Genomic DNA, 17790 nt, shown 5'->3' with positions numbered 1-17790 from the left:
CTGTGAAAGGGGTTCATGAACTTCCTGTCATGTTACATTATCATATTTTGCTAGTGAGAGGGAGGCTGAGTATTTTGCATATATTGTTTTACTTTCAAATAGCAAATTTAAAAAATAGATCATATAACCTTTTTTATCCATATATCTCAAATATGAGCATTAAGCTTTAAAACATTCTGAAGATATTTGAATATAATTTTAGACAAACAGCAAGTAGAATAATTTCAACTATTTGAATTTTATGTTTGTAAAGACTAAATCCTCCTATAGTTCTCAACTTACTCTAAATGATTGTAAATAGAATATCGTCATATTTTGTTTACTTTCAGTAGCTCTTAATCTTTACTAGTAATGCAAAATGTATATATACATATGCACACAATCTTTTTTATTAACTTAACACGTACCCATTTTTAGGTTCTTTGTCTATGCTGCATTCAATTATTTGTGTAGCACCATTTGTTATTAAAATTTACCCAAATGCATTTTCTGTAGTTATTAAAATATCCCAGTCTTTTAAATTGTCTATCCTTGTACTGCACGCTAATATCATAATTCATTTAACACTTCTATTTCTTGTATTTTTGCTTCAGTATTGACTCTGTTTTATATCTTTATATCCATAATAATAATACAATACACAGAGAAACAAATAATTCATTTTGAGAACATCTATTCAGAAAATTGCTACATCTTTGAGCTCCAAAACAAAATCATGTATTTGATGTAGTATTACATAAACTATGCTGAAGATAGTTAACATTTATTCCACGAGATGTTTTTCATGTTTATTCTTTCTTTGCAGGAAAATAAACCTTTAAAATCACATTTTAAACAAAACACTTCTGTAACTAGTACACTGAAGATTATGAAAAAGGAATATGTTACTTCTGAACAAACAACTCTATCATTAGGTTGTAAATGAGAAACAGGAGTATGGTGAAAACATCTTTTTATTACTTGTCTTAGATTATTGCTTACTTTTATAGACTAGAATACCAAATACATGATGTTTTCTAATCCCTTTAAATATTATCTGAGCATTTTTTATTTTTATATAATCTTTTAAATTCTTACAAATCCTATAAGAAAGGCATAGTGCAATACTAGATAGGGGATATAAATAATTTGAGAAATTGGCAGCCTTAAAATTCAATAGTCATTACTGATTGTCCCTGTCCATATTATTGAAGCAATTTGTAACTGACAGACATGGATAATTTCACAAGAGAGAAAGGTTAGGATGCAATGTATGTACCAGAAAGTCTTACATGACTTTTTGCCTTAAGAATACCATAATAATTAGATAAATGAGGACCTTAAAAGGAATCCTAATTTTATAATCTAGCCAAAGTTTTCTTTTTCCAGCCCTGTAACCCATATTCAGTTTGAACCTTGGAAGTATCTCTTACAGTTAAGTAATGGAGAAAAATATGTCATGTCATCTTTATATGTTAGGATCACACAATAGAGTGCATGTAAATAAGATGTAAAAGCTAACTGAAGTCTTGGTATAATTCTGTCCACCTGGATAGTGACATTAAGTGTAAATTATTCCAGACCCACTTGATAAAAATGAATAAAATCTTGTACAATTATTGTTAAAGATATTATTTCAACACCATCATAATAGGATTAAAAGATCGGGAAAACATCAGGCATTGTACATAGACAAGCTTTAAGCATCAGTGGCTTGGAATAACACTTCCATATCCTTTATAGTCTGCTGGAAACAGCTACATAGAGCAACAGTTCTAACAGAAGCCTTGGATTTTTAAGAAGGTCTCCATAAAAGGACCATATATCAAAAACTGCACAGGATTTTAAAATTGTCTGAACTAGGATACATAGAATGTAATGTGTTTTAAGAGGGTAGTGTATAATATAAATAGTAAGAGAGAATTTTCAGTACATAATTCAACTAAAAACCACATTATTAAATATCCTTTGTAGAGTATAAGAAATGCAATAGAAGAATCTTTTGATTTGATGAATTGGAAATAATATAATGTTTCTTAAAAACAACTTATGAATTCTTTGTTTGCAACATTTTAATCAGTTCATAGACTTTGCCATACTAATGTTAGAGTATCTATCTATCTTACCAAATTTTATTCCAAACTACGTACTCAACATGCAGGTAGTAGGTGTCTATGGAACCAAGTAGGAGAAAATGTGCAAACCAGAAGAAAGCAAATGGTATTAATACAGATAATACATAGTCTCCTAATTGAATGTGTGATTATTGTATTAAATGTTACATGAAGTGTTTATTGTACTTCAATGCATTTGACAGATAAGACAGTGTTAAATATATAGTATTATTCTGTCATCAATGAGATTATCTAAAAATGAAGCTATAAGAAGAGAAGGACAATGTAAAGAAGTTCCTGACTCAGAAGTCACATTAAATTATTACATGATGTCATAATGTCAAAGCATATTAATTATTCATTGGATGGTTGGCTTCTGGAGATCCATAGTTATGGCTTGTCATTATTTAATCCCCAAATGTTTTTTTTATGATGCCCAACAGATAATATACACTATCCAGCAAACAAACTGACTGATTTACTAATTCAGAGTTAATGTGTGCTAAGATATCACCACTTTCTAAAGCAATGTGAGAAATCATTTTTATTTAATAACTTTAACACATAGGATTCAGTAACAATATTATTTTAACTCATTGTTAGGAAATATACTTTACGAGTTTGTTAGGACTAGGCCATTTTTGGTTGAAGGAAACCCTTAAAATGTTTTAGAAGGGCTATATATATATATATATTTTTTTTGTCTTTTGTCTTTTGTCTTTTTGTTGTTGTTGCTATTTCTTGGGCCGCACCCGCGGCATATGGAGGTTCCCAGGCTAGGGGTTGAATCGGAGCTGCAGCCACCGGCCTACGCCAGAGCCACAGCAACGCGGGATCCGAGCCGCGTCTGCAACCTACACCACAGCTCAGGGCAACGCCGGATCGTTAACCCACTGAGCAAGGGCAGGGACCGAACCCGCAACCTCATAGTCCCTAGTCGGATTCGTTAACCACTGCGCCACAACGGGAACTCCAGAAGGGCTATATTTTTAATGATTTCAACACTGTCAAAAATATTCCTCTTCAACTGAAGAATGGCCTCACAATTTTTTTTAACTTTTTTTTTTTCTTAAAAATAGATAAATTGCCTTCTGGAAGTATTGTCTCATTCCACATTTCACTCAAATCAGATCCCAATTTAATTCAGCCTTTTGAGGTTAAAGAGAATATTTTAGTTTCTATGGTGATTGTAATCACAGTGGCTTTATTTTCATTGCCACTAAATGAGAGTGTTTCCTAAATAATTATCTTTTGATTTTTCTCAATAATGTAAAATATTATCCTGAATGAACATAAGAACTCAAATTTAGGTAGCTAGCACTTTTTTATTTTCAGCTGTATTTGGAGATTTACATGTATACAAACAAAATTGTGTTGGATGCCTTTATGTCAGAAAATGTCTGGTTCCTGCTGTGAACTAGATATAAACTCTATCAAGCACCAGCATAAGAAAGTCCATATAAATCTTGTCAAGTTCATTTGACCATTGTAAACTTTCATCTGTACTTCAATTATTATAACAATTACTGATATTTGTATTATAATATTTTATATCAGTGTTTTTTTGGTGACATAAATAATTAAATGACTACAGATTACATGTTTTAAAGCATGCTTTAAAAGTCTTGTGCTCTACCAACTGAGCTAGGCGGGCAGCCTTAAAGCATGCTTTAGATAATCTTAAATTTGTCTACCTTATATTCATACTTCTCCATCTCCTGCATAGAAAATGGTAGCAAATCTGCCAGTGGAAGTGAGAGCTAAAAGACACCAATGAATGACATTGCTGGAAATATACATTTCTGAGTTTCAGTAAAGTGAAGGATGTCTCCCTATAAAAATATTTCAGCTGTCTCTGTATTAAACAATCTATAGTCAATCAATCAGAAGATGACTTTGTGTTGCAGAAATGTAGTCTGGGAAACTGTGATATGTAACCGTTTATCTGTCTTAAAGACACGTCTTTTTAAGTGTCAATTTCATTACCATTATGCCTTAGAAAAACACACAGAAAAACAAAAACCAAGTTTGGCTTATTTTTGAAAAATAAAGAAAAATAAATGCTAAAATGGTGAGTAATAGTTTCAAACCATAAATAATATATATGAGTTCTTATTGAAATAAAATATTTCACTTAGCAAGATTTTGATGCAGTTATATATATATAGCAGTTAGTGGCTTAAAGTGCAGATGTTGACTCTTTAATGCAAAATTTTGACTCTTTAAAGAAAGATTGAGATTATTCAATGGATTAATAGCATTATCCTTTCTATATATATATACACATATTCATATGTATGTATATATGTATGAATCTATAGCATTACGTGCATTCATTCAAAGATATAGTATGTGTAGTTTCATGTATTTATTTTCATATGTATTAATTTATACAATGATAAATTCAAATCTGTTGTCAGCAGGTGACTGATATTTGATATATCTCTTTAAAAATCATTATAAAAGTAATGTCAGATATTTATGAATAAGAATAAACCCAATATCAATCTCTGCACCAATGTGATGCACACATAATGGAACCTCACAGAGATTATTTATATTATGATGATGTAAAACTCATTGCATAGTATCCTGGAACTTACATAATTTTTCAGAACTGACAGATATCAATGCCACTCTCTTGTAACTATTCAAATTAAACAAATATCAGATGTCTGTCTCCTAATATAATGAAAGAAGGAAAAAAAAACTTAACACACCCGTAATTATAACTGTGGTATTATATACACATTGTATTTAATAGTTCACACTGTTAAGAAGTTCCTGTTGTGGCTCGAAAACGAATCTGACTAGTATCCATGAGGACGCAGGTTTGATCCCTGGCCTCACTTAGTGGGTTAAGGATCCAGCATTGCCATGAGCTGTGGTGTAGGTCGCAGACATAACTAGAATCCTGTGTTGCTGTACCTGTGGCATAGGCTGGAAGTTACAGCTCCGAATGGACCCTAGCCTGGGAACCTCAGTGCGTGAGGCCCTGAAGAGACAAAAAAAAAAAAAAAGTTCACACTGTTAAAATTTTAATAGTTTAAAAAATGGCTTATTTCATGACTAGCATAGTTATTTTAAGATGTAATTTACTGTGATAAGTAAAATATATTCACTTATCCAGGCATTATCCAACAATGGGTGGACCATTTGTAGATAGAACCCTAAACAGTCGTAAGATAACAGTGGACTAAAGACAGGGTCTCCTTTCACCAAGATTAGACCAAGATTAGAGATCTGTTTTTTTGATGTATTTCTTATGAAACTTCAGCAAGCTTAAGTAGTCCTTTGCTGAGTCATACCTAAACTAAGTGTGAAAATAAAGATTAAGGAATTCATTGAATTAATGAAAAATGTGTGATTTAGTTTATAACTTAGCACAAAATTTTTTCTTTCTTTACATATTCTCATTTATACATAACAAATGACACTGACCAAAAACATATAAAACTGCCTTTCTTTCCTATGTAGCGCACTCTCTATCCCCTCTCCAACCTTCCTGTGACGTCGACCTATGCAATTTCTCTCCCTAAGCAATTTCCCTGTTGGGAGGGTCTGTCTATTTTCTGATGTGACATTGAAGTTGTCCAGTAGATGCTCTGTTAACTGCTACTTGTTTATAGAACTAGACGAAAGTGAGAAAGCAAAGAAATGTTATTAGAATTAGAGGAAGACAAGTTAGAAATACTTATATACCAATTTTGAATCTACTCTTTTTTTTTTTTTTCCTTTTGTCCTTTTAGGGCCACACCTGCAGCATATGGAGGTTCCCAGACTAGGTGTCTAATCGGAGCTGTAGCCACTGGCCTACGCCACAGCCACAGCCACACCAAATCTGAGCCAAGTCTGTGATCCACACCACAGCTCATGGCAACGCCGTATCCTGAACCCACTGAGTGAGGCCAGGGATCAAACCCGCAACTTCATAGTTCCTAGTCAGATTCGTTTCCGCTGCGCCAGGACGGGAACTCCTGTACTCTTATTTTTATGAATAACAATAAATAAATCATGGTATATTTTAAATGATCAATGAAGGAAGACTCAGTGGTAATAAAGGAAATGTTCGTTTTTAGTAATAAACTTTAAACTCCAAATTTATTAGGTAGTTTTCATACAACTAACTATAAGCTCAAAAATGAAAAGTAAATAAATAAAAGTAAATCTGGAGAATTCATGAAAATGACTTTTTTGTGTTTGTTTTCTATACACTTGTTTCCCTAATCATTTATTTATCTACCTCCAAATTTTTTCCTCTTCTCAGATATTTTTAGTTTCTTCTGGCTCTTCAGCATGATATAAAAAAAAGTTAATTTATCACTGTGAAATAATAGTTATCTGTTTTCTGGCAATCTTCAGATTTACATTCCAATCTTGATGCCTTCTTTGAGTATAAGGCCCAAGTAATTTCTTCACATTCCTTCTTCGGAAGCATCCAGAACTTCAAAATACCTAAAATTTTATTAATTTATTGTATCTCCAATCCAAGTATAAAATTTATTCTTCTCAGTCTCAGTGTCGACGCCACTATTTATCAAGTTGTCAAGTCAGAAAACCAGTCTACCTCTCTTCTCTCTTTCAACATCAAATCAAGCACAGTATCTGATTACGCTATACCTTAAATATCTTTTGAATTTTGTTTTCACTCTTCCCAACTTCTACCACCATTATTGTATTTTAAGCCATTGTGAACTTTTGGCTAGAAAGACATTTTGAAACTCGTTTTTGGTTTATAACTATAACACTTAGTCATTGATTTTCCATTTTTCTTAGCATTTTTTGCATTTGGAATTTTCAGTACAACTTAAAAGCCCCTCTCATATATTGTCTTCTTTGTGTCCATTTGTGTATTATACCATGCCTCATTCTCTGTTTTCTAGCTATATTATATTTCAGATAGTTATTCAGGGATGCTGTGATCTATCCCACCTCAAGGCCATTTTTCTTTTCTTCATCACCTTTGAAAATATATGCTGAGGATTTTCTCTTTCTTACATGGAGTAGGCTTTTCCTTGTTCAGTTACAACTTTTTTGACTTTTATTTTCAGTAATCTTTTCTGCAAAATATAGATCTTCTTACCATGCCAGACCTTTCCTAATAAATAGAGTGATAAATCGTGAAAAACTGGTTTTAACCTAGAAAGAAAGGAAAGAAAAAGGCCTTTTGGCCTACTTTGGAGTTTGCCTCAGGCCTTTTCCGAGAGTGCGTAAGAATATCCTATAGCCAGTATAGTTCACTAGGGAACTCTCATTATTTTTAGAACAGTGATTCACCATAACTCAGAACATTTTTAATATATTGCATACTTTTAGCATATACATCCTTGGAAACCTCTAGAAAAAGTAGTAACTTATCGAAGTCAGCTAATACTGTCACCTTGCAATTTCTTTCTCTTTCTGTCCATTCCCATTAACAGCATCTTTTGTGCATTATTCAACAAGACCTGCTTCTTAGTAGCTTAAGGTCCTTTTGATTTTTGTGACTGTAGTGGTTACTTTCATTTCATTTGACTATGCACAATGGTTTTTCTTTCATTCTTTCTTTCTTTTTTTTTTTCCTCTTTTTCAAATTATTCTGCTACACATATTGAGGGGTTTTGCCTTTTTTTTTTTAAGGTCCACCCTCATGACATATGCAGGTTCCTGGTCTAGGGGTCAAAACAGAATTGTAGCTGCCGGCCTACACCACAGCTCATAGCAACACCAGATCCTTCACCACTGAGTGAGGCCAGGGATAGAAACTGCATCCTCATGGATCATACCTGGGTTCATTATCACTGAGCCACGGTGGAAACTTCCTGAGATTTCCTTTTCTTAAATTTTATTTACCATGTTCAGTGTCTGGCTTACCTCCTTCAGCTTAAAAATCTAAATTCCAATATTTGAAAGGAAAAGAAGTACTATCTTGTTGCAACAAGTGTTAGAAAACAGATGAGAACATATGGAGTTCCTTAAAATCTAAATATAGAACCACCATATGATCCAGCAATCCCACTCCTGTACATATATGTGGACAAAACCATAATCCAAAAAGATACATGCACTCCAATGTTCATAGCAGCACTATTTATAATAGCCAAGATATAGAAACAACCTAAATGTCCACTAAGAGAGGGTTGGTTAGAGAAGATGTGGTACATATATATACAATAGAATATTACTCAGCAGTAAAAAACATGAATTAATGCCATTTGCAGCAGCATGGATGGACCTACAAAAGAGAAACAGACTCAAAGATTTCACAACTTAACTTACATTTACCAAAAGGAATGGTGGCGGAAGGGATAAATTAAGGGCTTGCAATTGATATATACACACTATGATTTAGACTGTTCTAATAATGGGGACTTACTATATAGCACAGAGAAATTTACTCAGTACTGTGTGGTAACCTACATGGCAAAAGAATCTGAAAAGGAATGGAGACATGTATATTTATAACTGATTTACTTTGCTGTATCCCTCAAATTAATACAACTTTGTAGGTTAACTGTATTTCAATAAAATTTACAAAAAAAAAGAAAGAAAGAAAACAGAAACTTGAAAATAAATGCAACATTTTGCAACGGTGTAAATATTATAACTAAAGTAGTATTTAAAGATATGGATACTTCTCAGAACTTGATGATTTTCTCAGAGAACTTATGTCTATATTTTAGGCCCAAATGGCATCATTCCATGATACTTTGATGCTTTACTAGACCGGTGACCTCCTTATAAAGATCCTAAAACGTATGCAAATGAGCAACTGAATGATGAAGATGGGACTGAATGTGGGTAATGTCAAAAACAGCAGAGAAGTGAAAAATCTAATTTATAAGGAAAAGTAAGACTAAATGATATTCTGAAATGTCATTTATAAATAATCACCACCAACAACAACAAAAAGATGAAAACATGTTGATATTAAACATTGAGATGATATGAGAGCTCCTGAATCTTGGTGGGTTTTGACCTTTCCAACATGAATTCCAGCCTATGCTCATGTATAATACATTTGTTACATGTAAAAGGCCAGACTCAAAGCCAATGTTAGATGTCAAAATTTAATTATTCAAATTTCTCTTAATATTAATTTTTACTTCTCTTGGTCACTCCTCATTGCACTGGCTTAGCTTATATGCTTGCATAAGATAAGAACTTGCCCAAATCAGTCTCCTTCAGAACACAGTATAATTAACAGAAGGAAATGAATCTCCATCAGGAAGTCTCACACAGACATTATCTCACAACCAGTATTACTAAAGCAAATATGAACTACTCTTCCACTATGACTATTTAATCCCTCTGCCAATATGAGGATTTTCTTAGTTGCTATATCAATTGCTTTGCAAACAGTGAATGGATTACTTACTATATAAATTCTCTTGATATTTCAGTTTTTCAAATTAGGTATACATGTTACAAATATTGAGGGATAGCATTTTCTTCACTTTTTAAATATTATGTCTATAACTCTACCTAATTATTTTTAAAAATGTAAGTGAGTATAATTTTTAAAAGTTACTTCTGAACTCAGTAAAAGAAAAATGTCAGAGTTCTCCTTGTCACTCAGTGGGCTAAGGACCTGACATAGTATCCGTGAGGATGCGGGTTCAATCCCTGGCCTCACTCAGTAGGTTAAGAATTTGGCATTCCCACAAGTTGTGGTGACAGTCACAAATGCAGTTAGGATCAGGCATTGCTGTGGCTGTGGTGTAGGCCTGAAGCTTCAGCTCTGATTCAACACAGTCTGGGAACTTCCACATGCTACAGGTGCAGCTGTTAAAAAACAAAACAAAACAAAACGAAAATCCCAAAGTCTATAAAATAGAGAAATGTAATATCATATAACATATTTTTCAAGAAATGTCATATTTTTATTAATTTCTATGGGTATAACGCTATTATAATATAATTAATCTCTATTTTAAAAAATCAAGTGGCTTACATAGCTTGCATTCATATGTAAGCAAAGTTAAATTTAGCAGCAATTTTGATTGATCACAAGTAATCATATTGTACATCTGCCCCCACACGTGTAAACTTCTAAAATGACTCAATCAAAATCTTCTTTCCCTCTTGTTATTGAAATGACATATATTTAAATTGTATTTTCATGTTGTTTTAATGAGTTTATATACATTTGTAGGAAAGTCCTTTTGTTCACAAATAGACAACACAAATAGACAAGATGCTTTTTTGAAACATATACTGGACTTATGCCACATTTTTACCTTCTTAAAGATTTCATATGTTTCACCTTTATTCTCAATATGATATTTATCCCCCCCCCCTTTGGCTTGTTATTTTTTTCAATCTTTATCTGTATAACTGGGCAAGAATTTATTGAGCACTTTCTGTATACAACCTAATATTTACTTTTCTGTAGAGTACGAAATATTTAAGGAAATATGACTTCACTTGTGTAAGCAAACAAATGTTAAATGTTATCATTTAAATTAAATGTCAAATGATAACATTTTCAACATCTTTTCCTCTTATGTGACTAACAAAATTAGCAGCTTTCTGATCTCACTATAACTGTATATCTCACCAGCAGCAGTGTTGACAATCCCTTGTTGGGGGGCAGCTGTCCTATACATTGTAGTAGTAGGCTTAGTGGGATCCCTGGCCTCTAATCAACAGATGCCAATAGCACCCTCTCTCCTGCACAGCTGTGAGAACTAAAAATGTGTCCCAACTTTTCCAAATGTCCTTTGAGAATAAAAATCAACCCCATTTAGAACCACCGTTTTGTAATACATCCTGTCCAATGTCCAAAGCTCCCTTAACCCACTAGGCTTATAACTGTTCCCTAGTGAGCCAAATACTTTTTACCATGGTAAGTTGCATGCTTATCATGAAGAAGCTATTTCTGTTCCCAAACCTATTCAAGAAGTCAGTTTTATTGCTGTTTTCAATTATATGATTTAATTAGATAATAAATTAACATTTAGAATTAAGAAAAAGCATTTCCATTAAGAAAATTGAGTGCTTTTGAACTAATAAAAACAAGTCAGCATAATTACTGTCAAAACAGATGAATATACGATGTGGCTGAGGGAAAGGGTTATGAAACTCTTGAAGGATTATGGGGCCACATTTTTTTTTTAAATATAACAAAATTCTCTCCCCACTTTGAAAAAATGAAATTGGTTGCTAAAAAGTCATCTTAGTGTACAAGAAAGAAACATGGGTCTCCACTGATTAAGGACTCCCATGTTCACAATAAAATCTGGCCAACATCAAGAGAAGTAATATTTGTGGACATTTATAAGTGAAACTAAATCTGCATCTTTTTATGAGAAATTACACATTTAAACAAACTTTTCATTTTACCTAACTTTACTCTTTTTTTAAATCCATTTAACTAGATTGTTTTATTGACTTTAGGTCAGCTAGGACTAACTATACTTATTGATTAAAACTATAATTCAAAGAAAATTCTGGAGATTACTGTTGAAAACAGAATAAAATGAGATAGGTGAAGAGAGGAGAATTAGATTTTACTGTGGAAATTTAAGAAAAGATCTAAACCTTTAAGTATTTACTCTCCAGAGGAGGCAGAATGGAGCCACAGTTTTGTTTTGTTTCTTCCTTCTATACCTTCTTCCAAATTTAAAAATGTGATCTGTATTTCAAATCAGTTTAAAAGTGCATGTAAAATGTCCGCATCTCTGCCTTCATCACTCCATTTCCATGGATATGTATCACTATAAAACATTATAATGTAGCTACTTGCATAAATATGCAAACTTTCTCAATCTCACTTTTCCCCTCTTTTTTCAGTCTGTCAGTGTATGTTACGGTATATTACTTTGTCTGTGTGCTTGTTTGTGTGTAATGTATTACTAAATACATTGTATACATATTTATAATGTACTGCATTATAAAAAGAAACACATTTATAATTTCCTTGCTACTATATTTTAGCAACTATGAGATATAGTATTTATACATTATTTATAAATATATAATATGTAATATATTTATTATATATGATATGTAAATAATTAGAATTATTCTATTTTGTATATTATGTGGATGTTATACATGTAACCTCCTTCCTCCTATTGAGAAATTTTTAAGTTACAATGCTCATCATTTCAAACAATATTGAACTGTTTATACTTGTGCATAGATAGATTACTTCTATTGGAGAGATTTTTAGAATTGGAATAATCACAAGATTTTTAAGGCTGCCTGTCTGACTCTTCATAGCCCCAGTCTTGTCAAATGCATGATCTTACTCCTAGAACATTTGGCTTCCAGTTCAAATGTAACATGCGGGCAGAAATACAGTCTAGCCCAGGAAATGAGGGGGCCACGAAATAGAACCACAGCATTAGGGGAGCCTCCAGACGCTCTTGTTTCTCTTTTTGGTTAATCTGTCCCTGTCCACTTTAAAAGTGACAGTACATACAGATACTAAAAGCACACCCCCTTCTCCAAGAAGGTCTGTCCTGTCAGCTGCAAAGGTCACATTCAGTTCCTGTCTGCATGTTCAATTCCCTTTGAGGTCTCGTATTTTACCAATCTGACAAACAAATTCAAAGCCACACTCAGATTAAACAGTTCCCAGTGCTGCAGTCCCAGTCAGTGGCCTTGCTATCTGGGAAGCACATTGCCTTTGACTGATGCCTTGGACCACTTCCAGGAATCTTTTGATGTTTCTGTCTCCAGGGAACAACTACCACTTGTAATGAAGCAGCCTTGCTTCACCCTACCCTGCTCATGTGTGCCTTTTAATTAGCCCAGGGTCACACACTCTGTTAGATAACACAGTGCATTTCTCACATTATGAGATGTAAAATCCCAAATTGTCAAATAAGGGAACTAATGATCTTTGAACTAAACAGGCTGGCATTTTTGTTTTGAGCGGGATATACCAGTAACCATCTGGGGTTATTTTAAAGCCTTCATCTGTCTTTTCAGCAGCTTCAATTTAACAATATTAATGCTAGGTGGTTCTTTAGTTTCACTCTTATCAAACCAAGAACAAAGGTTAATTCCTTTCCAGGCCTTTGTGCTTTGGCAAGTGAACACACTGAATATTAAATGAATAAAAATGACTAATCATCCCCTTTATATATTTAGAGAGAGTTACCATGAGAACAAATATTATAACCTTTCTTTTCTCTTAATAGAACCATTAACAACACTAGGTAAAATGAAAGTATACAGTAACACAGTGTTTTTTCTTCATGCTAATTATGTTGTCAGCTTTTTTGTCTGAGTATGTAATTGGTTCTAGCAACAACATATATTGTAGTGTGTAAGTGTCCTGTGTTGGAATTTAGTTTTATCATGGCCCCAAAAAGGACACAGTCTTAGTAACTGGATTAATTAGTCAAACAATTTAATATAAAAACTTAGCAATGGAGAACTCCTTGGCCATGGGTAGCTACTAAAATAACAAGTAATAATACATCAAGAGCTGGAGATGGAGGGGAACTTCTGAAACTCTACATTTGGAGGTAGTCACCTCTTATTTTTAAACTGGTGAACTAATCTAGTAATTTGCAAATTTGAGAACATATAATACATCTGTGTGCCTAACTTCGGGAAACATTTCAACAAGCATCCAGTGTGGCTAGTTTTTGAGATTAATTTCTACCCCAAACACCAACTTTGATCTATAATTTATTAGTAGTATTTCAGTCGATATTATCATCTCTATGATAACAACAGAATGTGTTGTGTGTGTGTATGTGATTACAAAAGTGAAAAATGACGGCATGTTTAATTCTCTTACATAATGACCAGATGGCCTTACAGTTTCCCTCAGCTTCACTAAATTTTGGACAGGCTTCTTCTTACTACCCCCCTTTCCTGAGAGCATTTACTTTAGAACATTTGTCTTTGTGAATTCCTTCTTTGTGCTTTTAAGATGTAAATCTCCAACAACCCAGAAATGTCTTTCTCCTGTACCTGGGAGCCATCTCTTTGAGATGCAGTCAGCAAAAATGATAACACCTCCTTCTCCCAGTCTCTAGGGAGAGTAGGAAACTAACTTTGATGAGCTACAACTTAAAAACATGGATGACCTACACACTGATCAGACCCAACCCAGTCCTCAAGTACTGTTACATTAGCTCACAAATGTTTAAAACTAATGTTGACCCCTATTGCAATAGTCTTGAATACAGTTTTCTTTGCTGTTTTTAGCAATTGCCCAGTGTAATTTTTATTTTATATTAACAACCAGATTCTGACTCTGGGTCTGTGCATCCTCATATCACAATTAAGGACCTAATCCTTAATTACTGTTTTTAACAGTGAGTGCCTCTTGTATTTGGTGATTAATTTAAAAACACATAAGGTCTTCTATTGGGCAGGAGCTAAAAGTAGAAAATCTGTAGCCCTGCTTACCAGGAGGAATATTTCTTCTGTGTAAAATATGCATTTTCCTCTCCTCATTGCTCAATGCCATTCACTCATGAGAAAGGTGACTCTAATCTGTCAATTATCTTTTAGAAATTAGAATAAGAATGTTCTAGATTAGATCATCTTTGTAGTTTCCTTTTACTTTAAGATATTTAATATATAAATTATCAAACAGGCCAAGTAGAAAAATCTGATTTCAGAATTCCATTATTTTACTTTTCTGTAAGCCCAATACACAGTACAAATATGTATGAAAGTTCAAGACAGTGGATATTATTATTTAACACATCTGATCAATTCATCTTTAATAAACTCAAATTTATTTTAAACAAGTGTATTTAAATCTTTACATATTACTCACAGTGTAAATGACTGTAAATAATACTGTATTTTCCTTATGTCATTCAAATGTGACAACAAACATTTTAAAAAAATTCTAAAACATGCATTTAAGTAAAGGTCCATATGCGTGAATGTGCAAAGTTAAAATTCGGTAAGCTTTGATGACAGAAATTATGATTAAATAATTTTGTGCATGTGAGGCTCCTTTTAATAAGGGTTTCATGGCTGACTACCTAATATCTTATTAGAGTCACTGAAGAAACTTCATGGAGGGCACATTTTATCCTCTGAAACTAATAACAAAAAGATAGAAGGATGCATAGAAAGAATATAGGAGACTCTCTGTTTTTGTTTCATTTTTTAACCCTTAGAGATAATATAATCAATTACAAATTATCCAATATTTAGGCATACATAATATACTCTAATAGTTTCTGTCTAGGAAAGAGGATTTAGGACTATTAAATTGTAAATTAAAAAATTAATATTACTATTCATTCCCAGGTCTCTCTTCTTAAAAATGAAAGCTGGAATGGCAGAAACATGACAAACAGATGTGAGAACACTCCCATCCATACCTTGAGGTAAAGATCTGCATGAAATTCAATTTTGTTGGTAAAGGAAATCTGACCCTAGGTGTGGGGAAAAGAAACATCAAGAGAAGATAGTTTATATAGGCTGTGTTCCATAATCACAAATACAGTTTTTTTGTGACTTAATCAATCTGCTGGGGAAACTCAAAGATCCATAGTGTAACTCAGTGATTTTGAGGAGTGAGGAATCCAGTGTATTTATAAGCCACTCCTACCGGTAGTTGATTGAGAGCTGCTGAGTGAGATTGCAAATTACCTTCAAGTTGAATGATTGGCAAGAGAAACCCTCAGGCAAGGAATGGAAGTTGGTTTGATCACATTACTTCCTACTCAAGCCCACATATGGCCAAAAATTTCTTCCCAAAGTGTTATTCCTGCAGCCAATATTAGTAAATTGGACTTTTTCTTAACTTAAAATAAGTACCTTGATCCAGCTTCCTAGATTTCAAATAATTTTCACAGGAGAACTCTAGAATAGGTTAAATTTGTAATCTAAAAAAGAAAAAAAAAAAAAAAAAAACTTGTGCTGCTCACGGTATTTTAATATTACATATATTACTGATAACTTCATATATTTCAATCATATTTTAATGAATTCTGGAAATTTCTTTTAAAATTTAAGTGTTTTAAATATTTTATTCTAGCACAAAATTATTCTAATTTTTTATTCCATTTGCATCAGTGTTTATGTTCAAGTACACATAAACTGCAAGCTTAAATAATGACTACCTTTTCTATCTACCAATCATGTATAATTAAATTAAATAAGAAGAAGCTCATCCAAGATAAACAATTTGGGGAAAAAATATAAAATAATGAATTAGGGAAGCCAAAGAGGGATTTTTAAGAAGTAAAAAGTCAGCACTATCAAATGGCATAGAAAAGTCATGTAAGAAAATGACTAATAAGTGTCTGTTGTATTAAAAGCGTCCCAGAGTCTGTAAGGCAGTGCTCTCCTGTTCTCTTTTAAAGATACAGCTCTTCAAGGATCTGACATCCTATTCCTGAACTCCAGTCAGTGATTATAATGATGTTATCTGTTGGCAGATCTCCCCCTTGCCTAAATTCAGCCACGAAATTATTCAACAGATACCTGTTGAGTACCTACAATATTTCCCACACTGATTATTTGTTGAGTAACAAAATCAAAGATAATTGATTTCCCACTCTCTCAAAGGTCACATGCTAATTAGAGAAAGATAAATTAATAAAATTAGGAGCATATACAAATGTATAGTTACTATACTGACATGAAAAACATTAAAGTTTGTTATAATAAACATAACACAACCAATATATTGTTCAACAGTTGTTCAGGGCAGGTCTTTCCATGAAATCAGTTTTTTTAACTTGAGAGATGAAGAACAATTAAGCATCAGGGGAAGAAAAAAAGGTAAATTCCAGACAAAATAACACCAAAATGAAGAAAGGCAATAGGCAAATGGGGAAACTATATTTACATATCACATGTCCATCAATGTGATGTATACACTAGCCCTAAATAAAAAAGACAATCTAAATATTAAAAGAGATTAAAGCAAATTTATAGGAGAAAATAACTTTGCTCCTATTTGAAGCAATTCCATTCGGAGTACAAGATGCTTACCAATTCTCTCTTTGATTTGTTTTATGTATAAGGAATTTCTTTTTTTATTCATAAAGGCACAGATTAAATAATTATTATCATTATTGATTAAGATGTAAAGGTAAAATTTCCTGAAAAGTTTAAACGGAAAAGTAGAGTTGTCTTTCTGCATCTGGCAAATGCAAAAAACCACCAAAATTTATGCCTTCTCTGATCTTGTAAATCTATTCCTAGAGATCTAGCAATAGCAAATAATTGCGTATATAAGTAAAGATTTTGCTACAAAATATGGCTATAGCATGGCATATTTATTATGCTTTATAAGTAGAATAATATATTGCAAACATTTAATATTAGAGTGTAACTCAAGTAAGTTGTTTGGGACACATATGAATAAAAATTTCAGAAACTGGGAGTTCCCGTCGTGGTGCAGTGGTTAACGAATCCGACTAGGAACCATGAAGTTGCGGGTTCGGTCCCTGCCCTGGCTCAGTGGGTTAATGATCCGGCGTTGCAGTAAGCTGTGGTGTAGGTTTCAGACACCGCTTGGATCCCGCGTTGTTGTGGGTCTGGCGTAGGCCGGCGGCTACAGCTCCGATTGGACCCCTAGCCTGGGAACCTCTATATGCCGCGAAAGCGGCCCAAGAAATGGCAAAAAGACCAAAAAAAAAAAAAAAAAATTTCAGAAACTAAAATTTATCTTTCAGATATATATATACCACATATATATTAAAGTAGTAATTTCGAGTTTCAAAGATTTCAGGAATATGTAGAACCTGCCTTCTTGATTGTATATACACTTATA

General features: G+C 33.0%; 1 protein-coding gene across 4 annotated transcripts in view; it reads left to right on the top strand.

The window, feature by feature from the left end:
• LOC146395468 (uncharacterized) overlaps positions 1-17790 on the top strand; it is a 586337-nt gene that overhangs the window by 234402 nt on the left and 334145 nt on the right. For 2 of the 4 annotated variants that reach the window (XR_014831074.1, XM_085001993.1), the window contains exon 3: positions 15312-15391. The exons of 1 other annotated variant lie outside the window; for it this stretch is intronic. Coding sequence is in view for 1 of the 3 variants with exons in the window: in XM_085001993.1 (XP_084858119.1) it covers positions 15312-15354 (43 nt within the window). In the remaining 2 variants the exon portion in view is untranslated. Of the gene's footprint in view, positions 1-15311; positions 17666-17790 lie in introns of those variants that run through there. One more of the 4 variants, XM_085001992.1, reaches the window with a different exon arrangement.

The sequence above is a fragment of the Sus scrofa genome, chromosome 16, assembly GCF_054392235.1.
Source record: "Sus scrofa isolate SSC_HxYL_T2T_F1_AM1 chromosome 16, Sscrofa_HxYL_maternal_Yorkshire_Landrace_v2.0, whole genome shotgun sequence".
In the NCBI taxonomy this organism is placed as follows: domain Eukaryota; kingdom Metazoa; phylum Chordata; class Mammalia; order Artiodactyla; family Suidae; genus Sus; species Sus scrofa.
The sequence above is the reverse complement of the archived record's forward strand: the minus strand, read 5'-3'. Positions and strand labels throughout refer to the sequence as shown.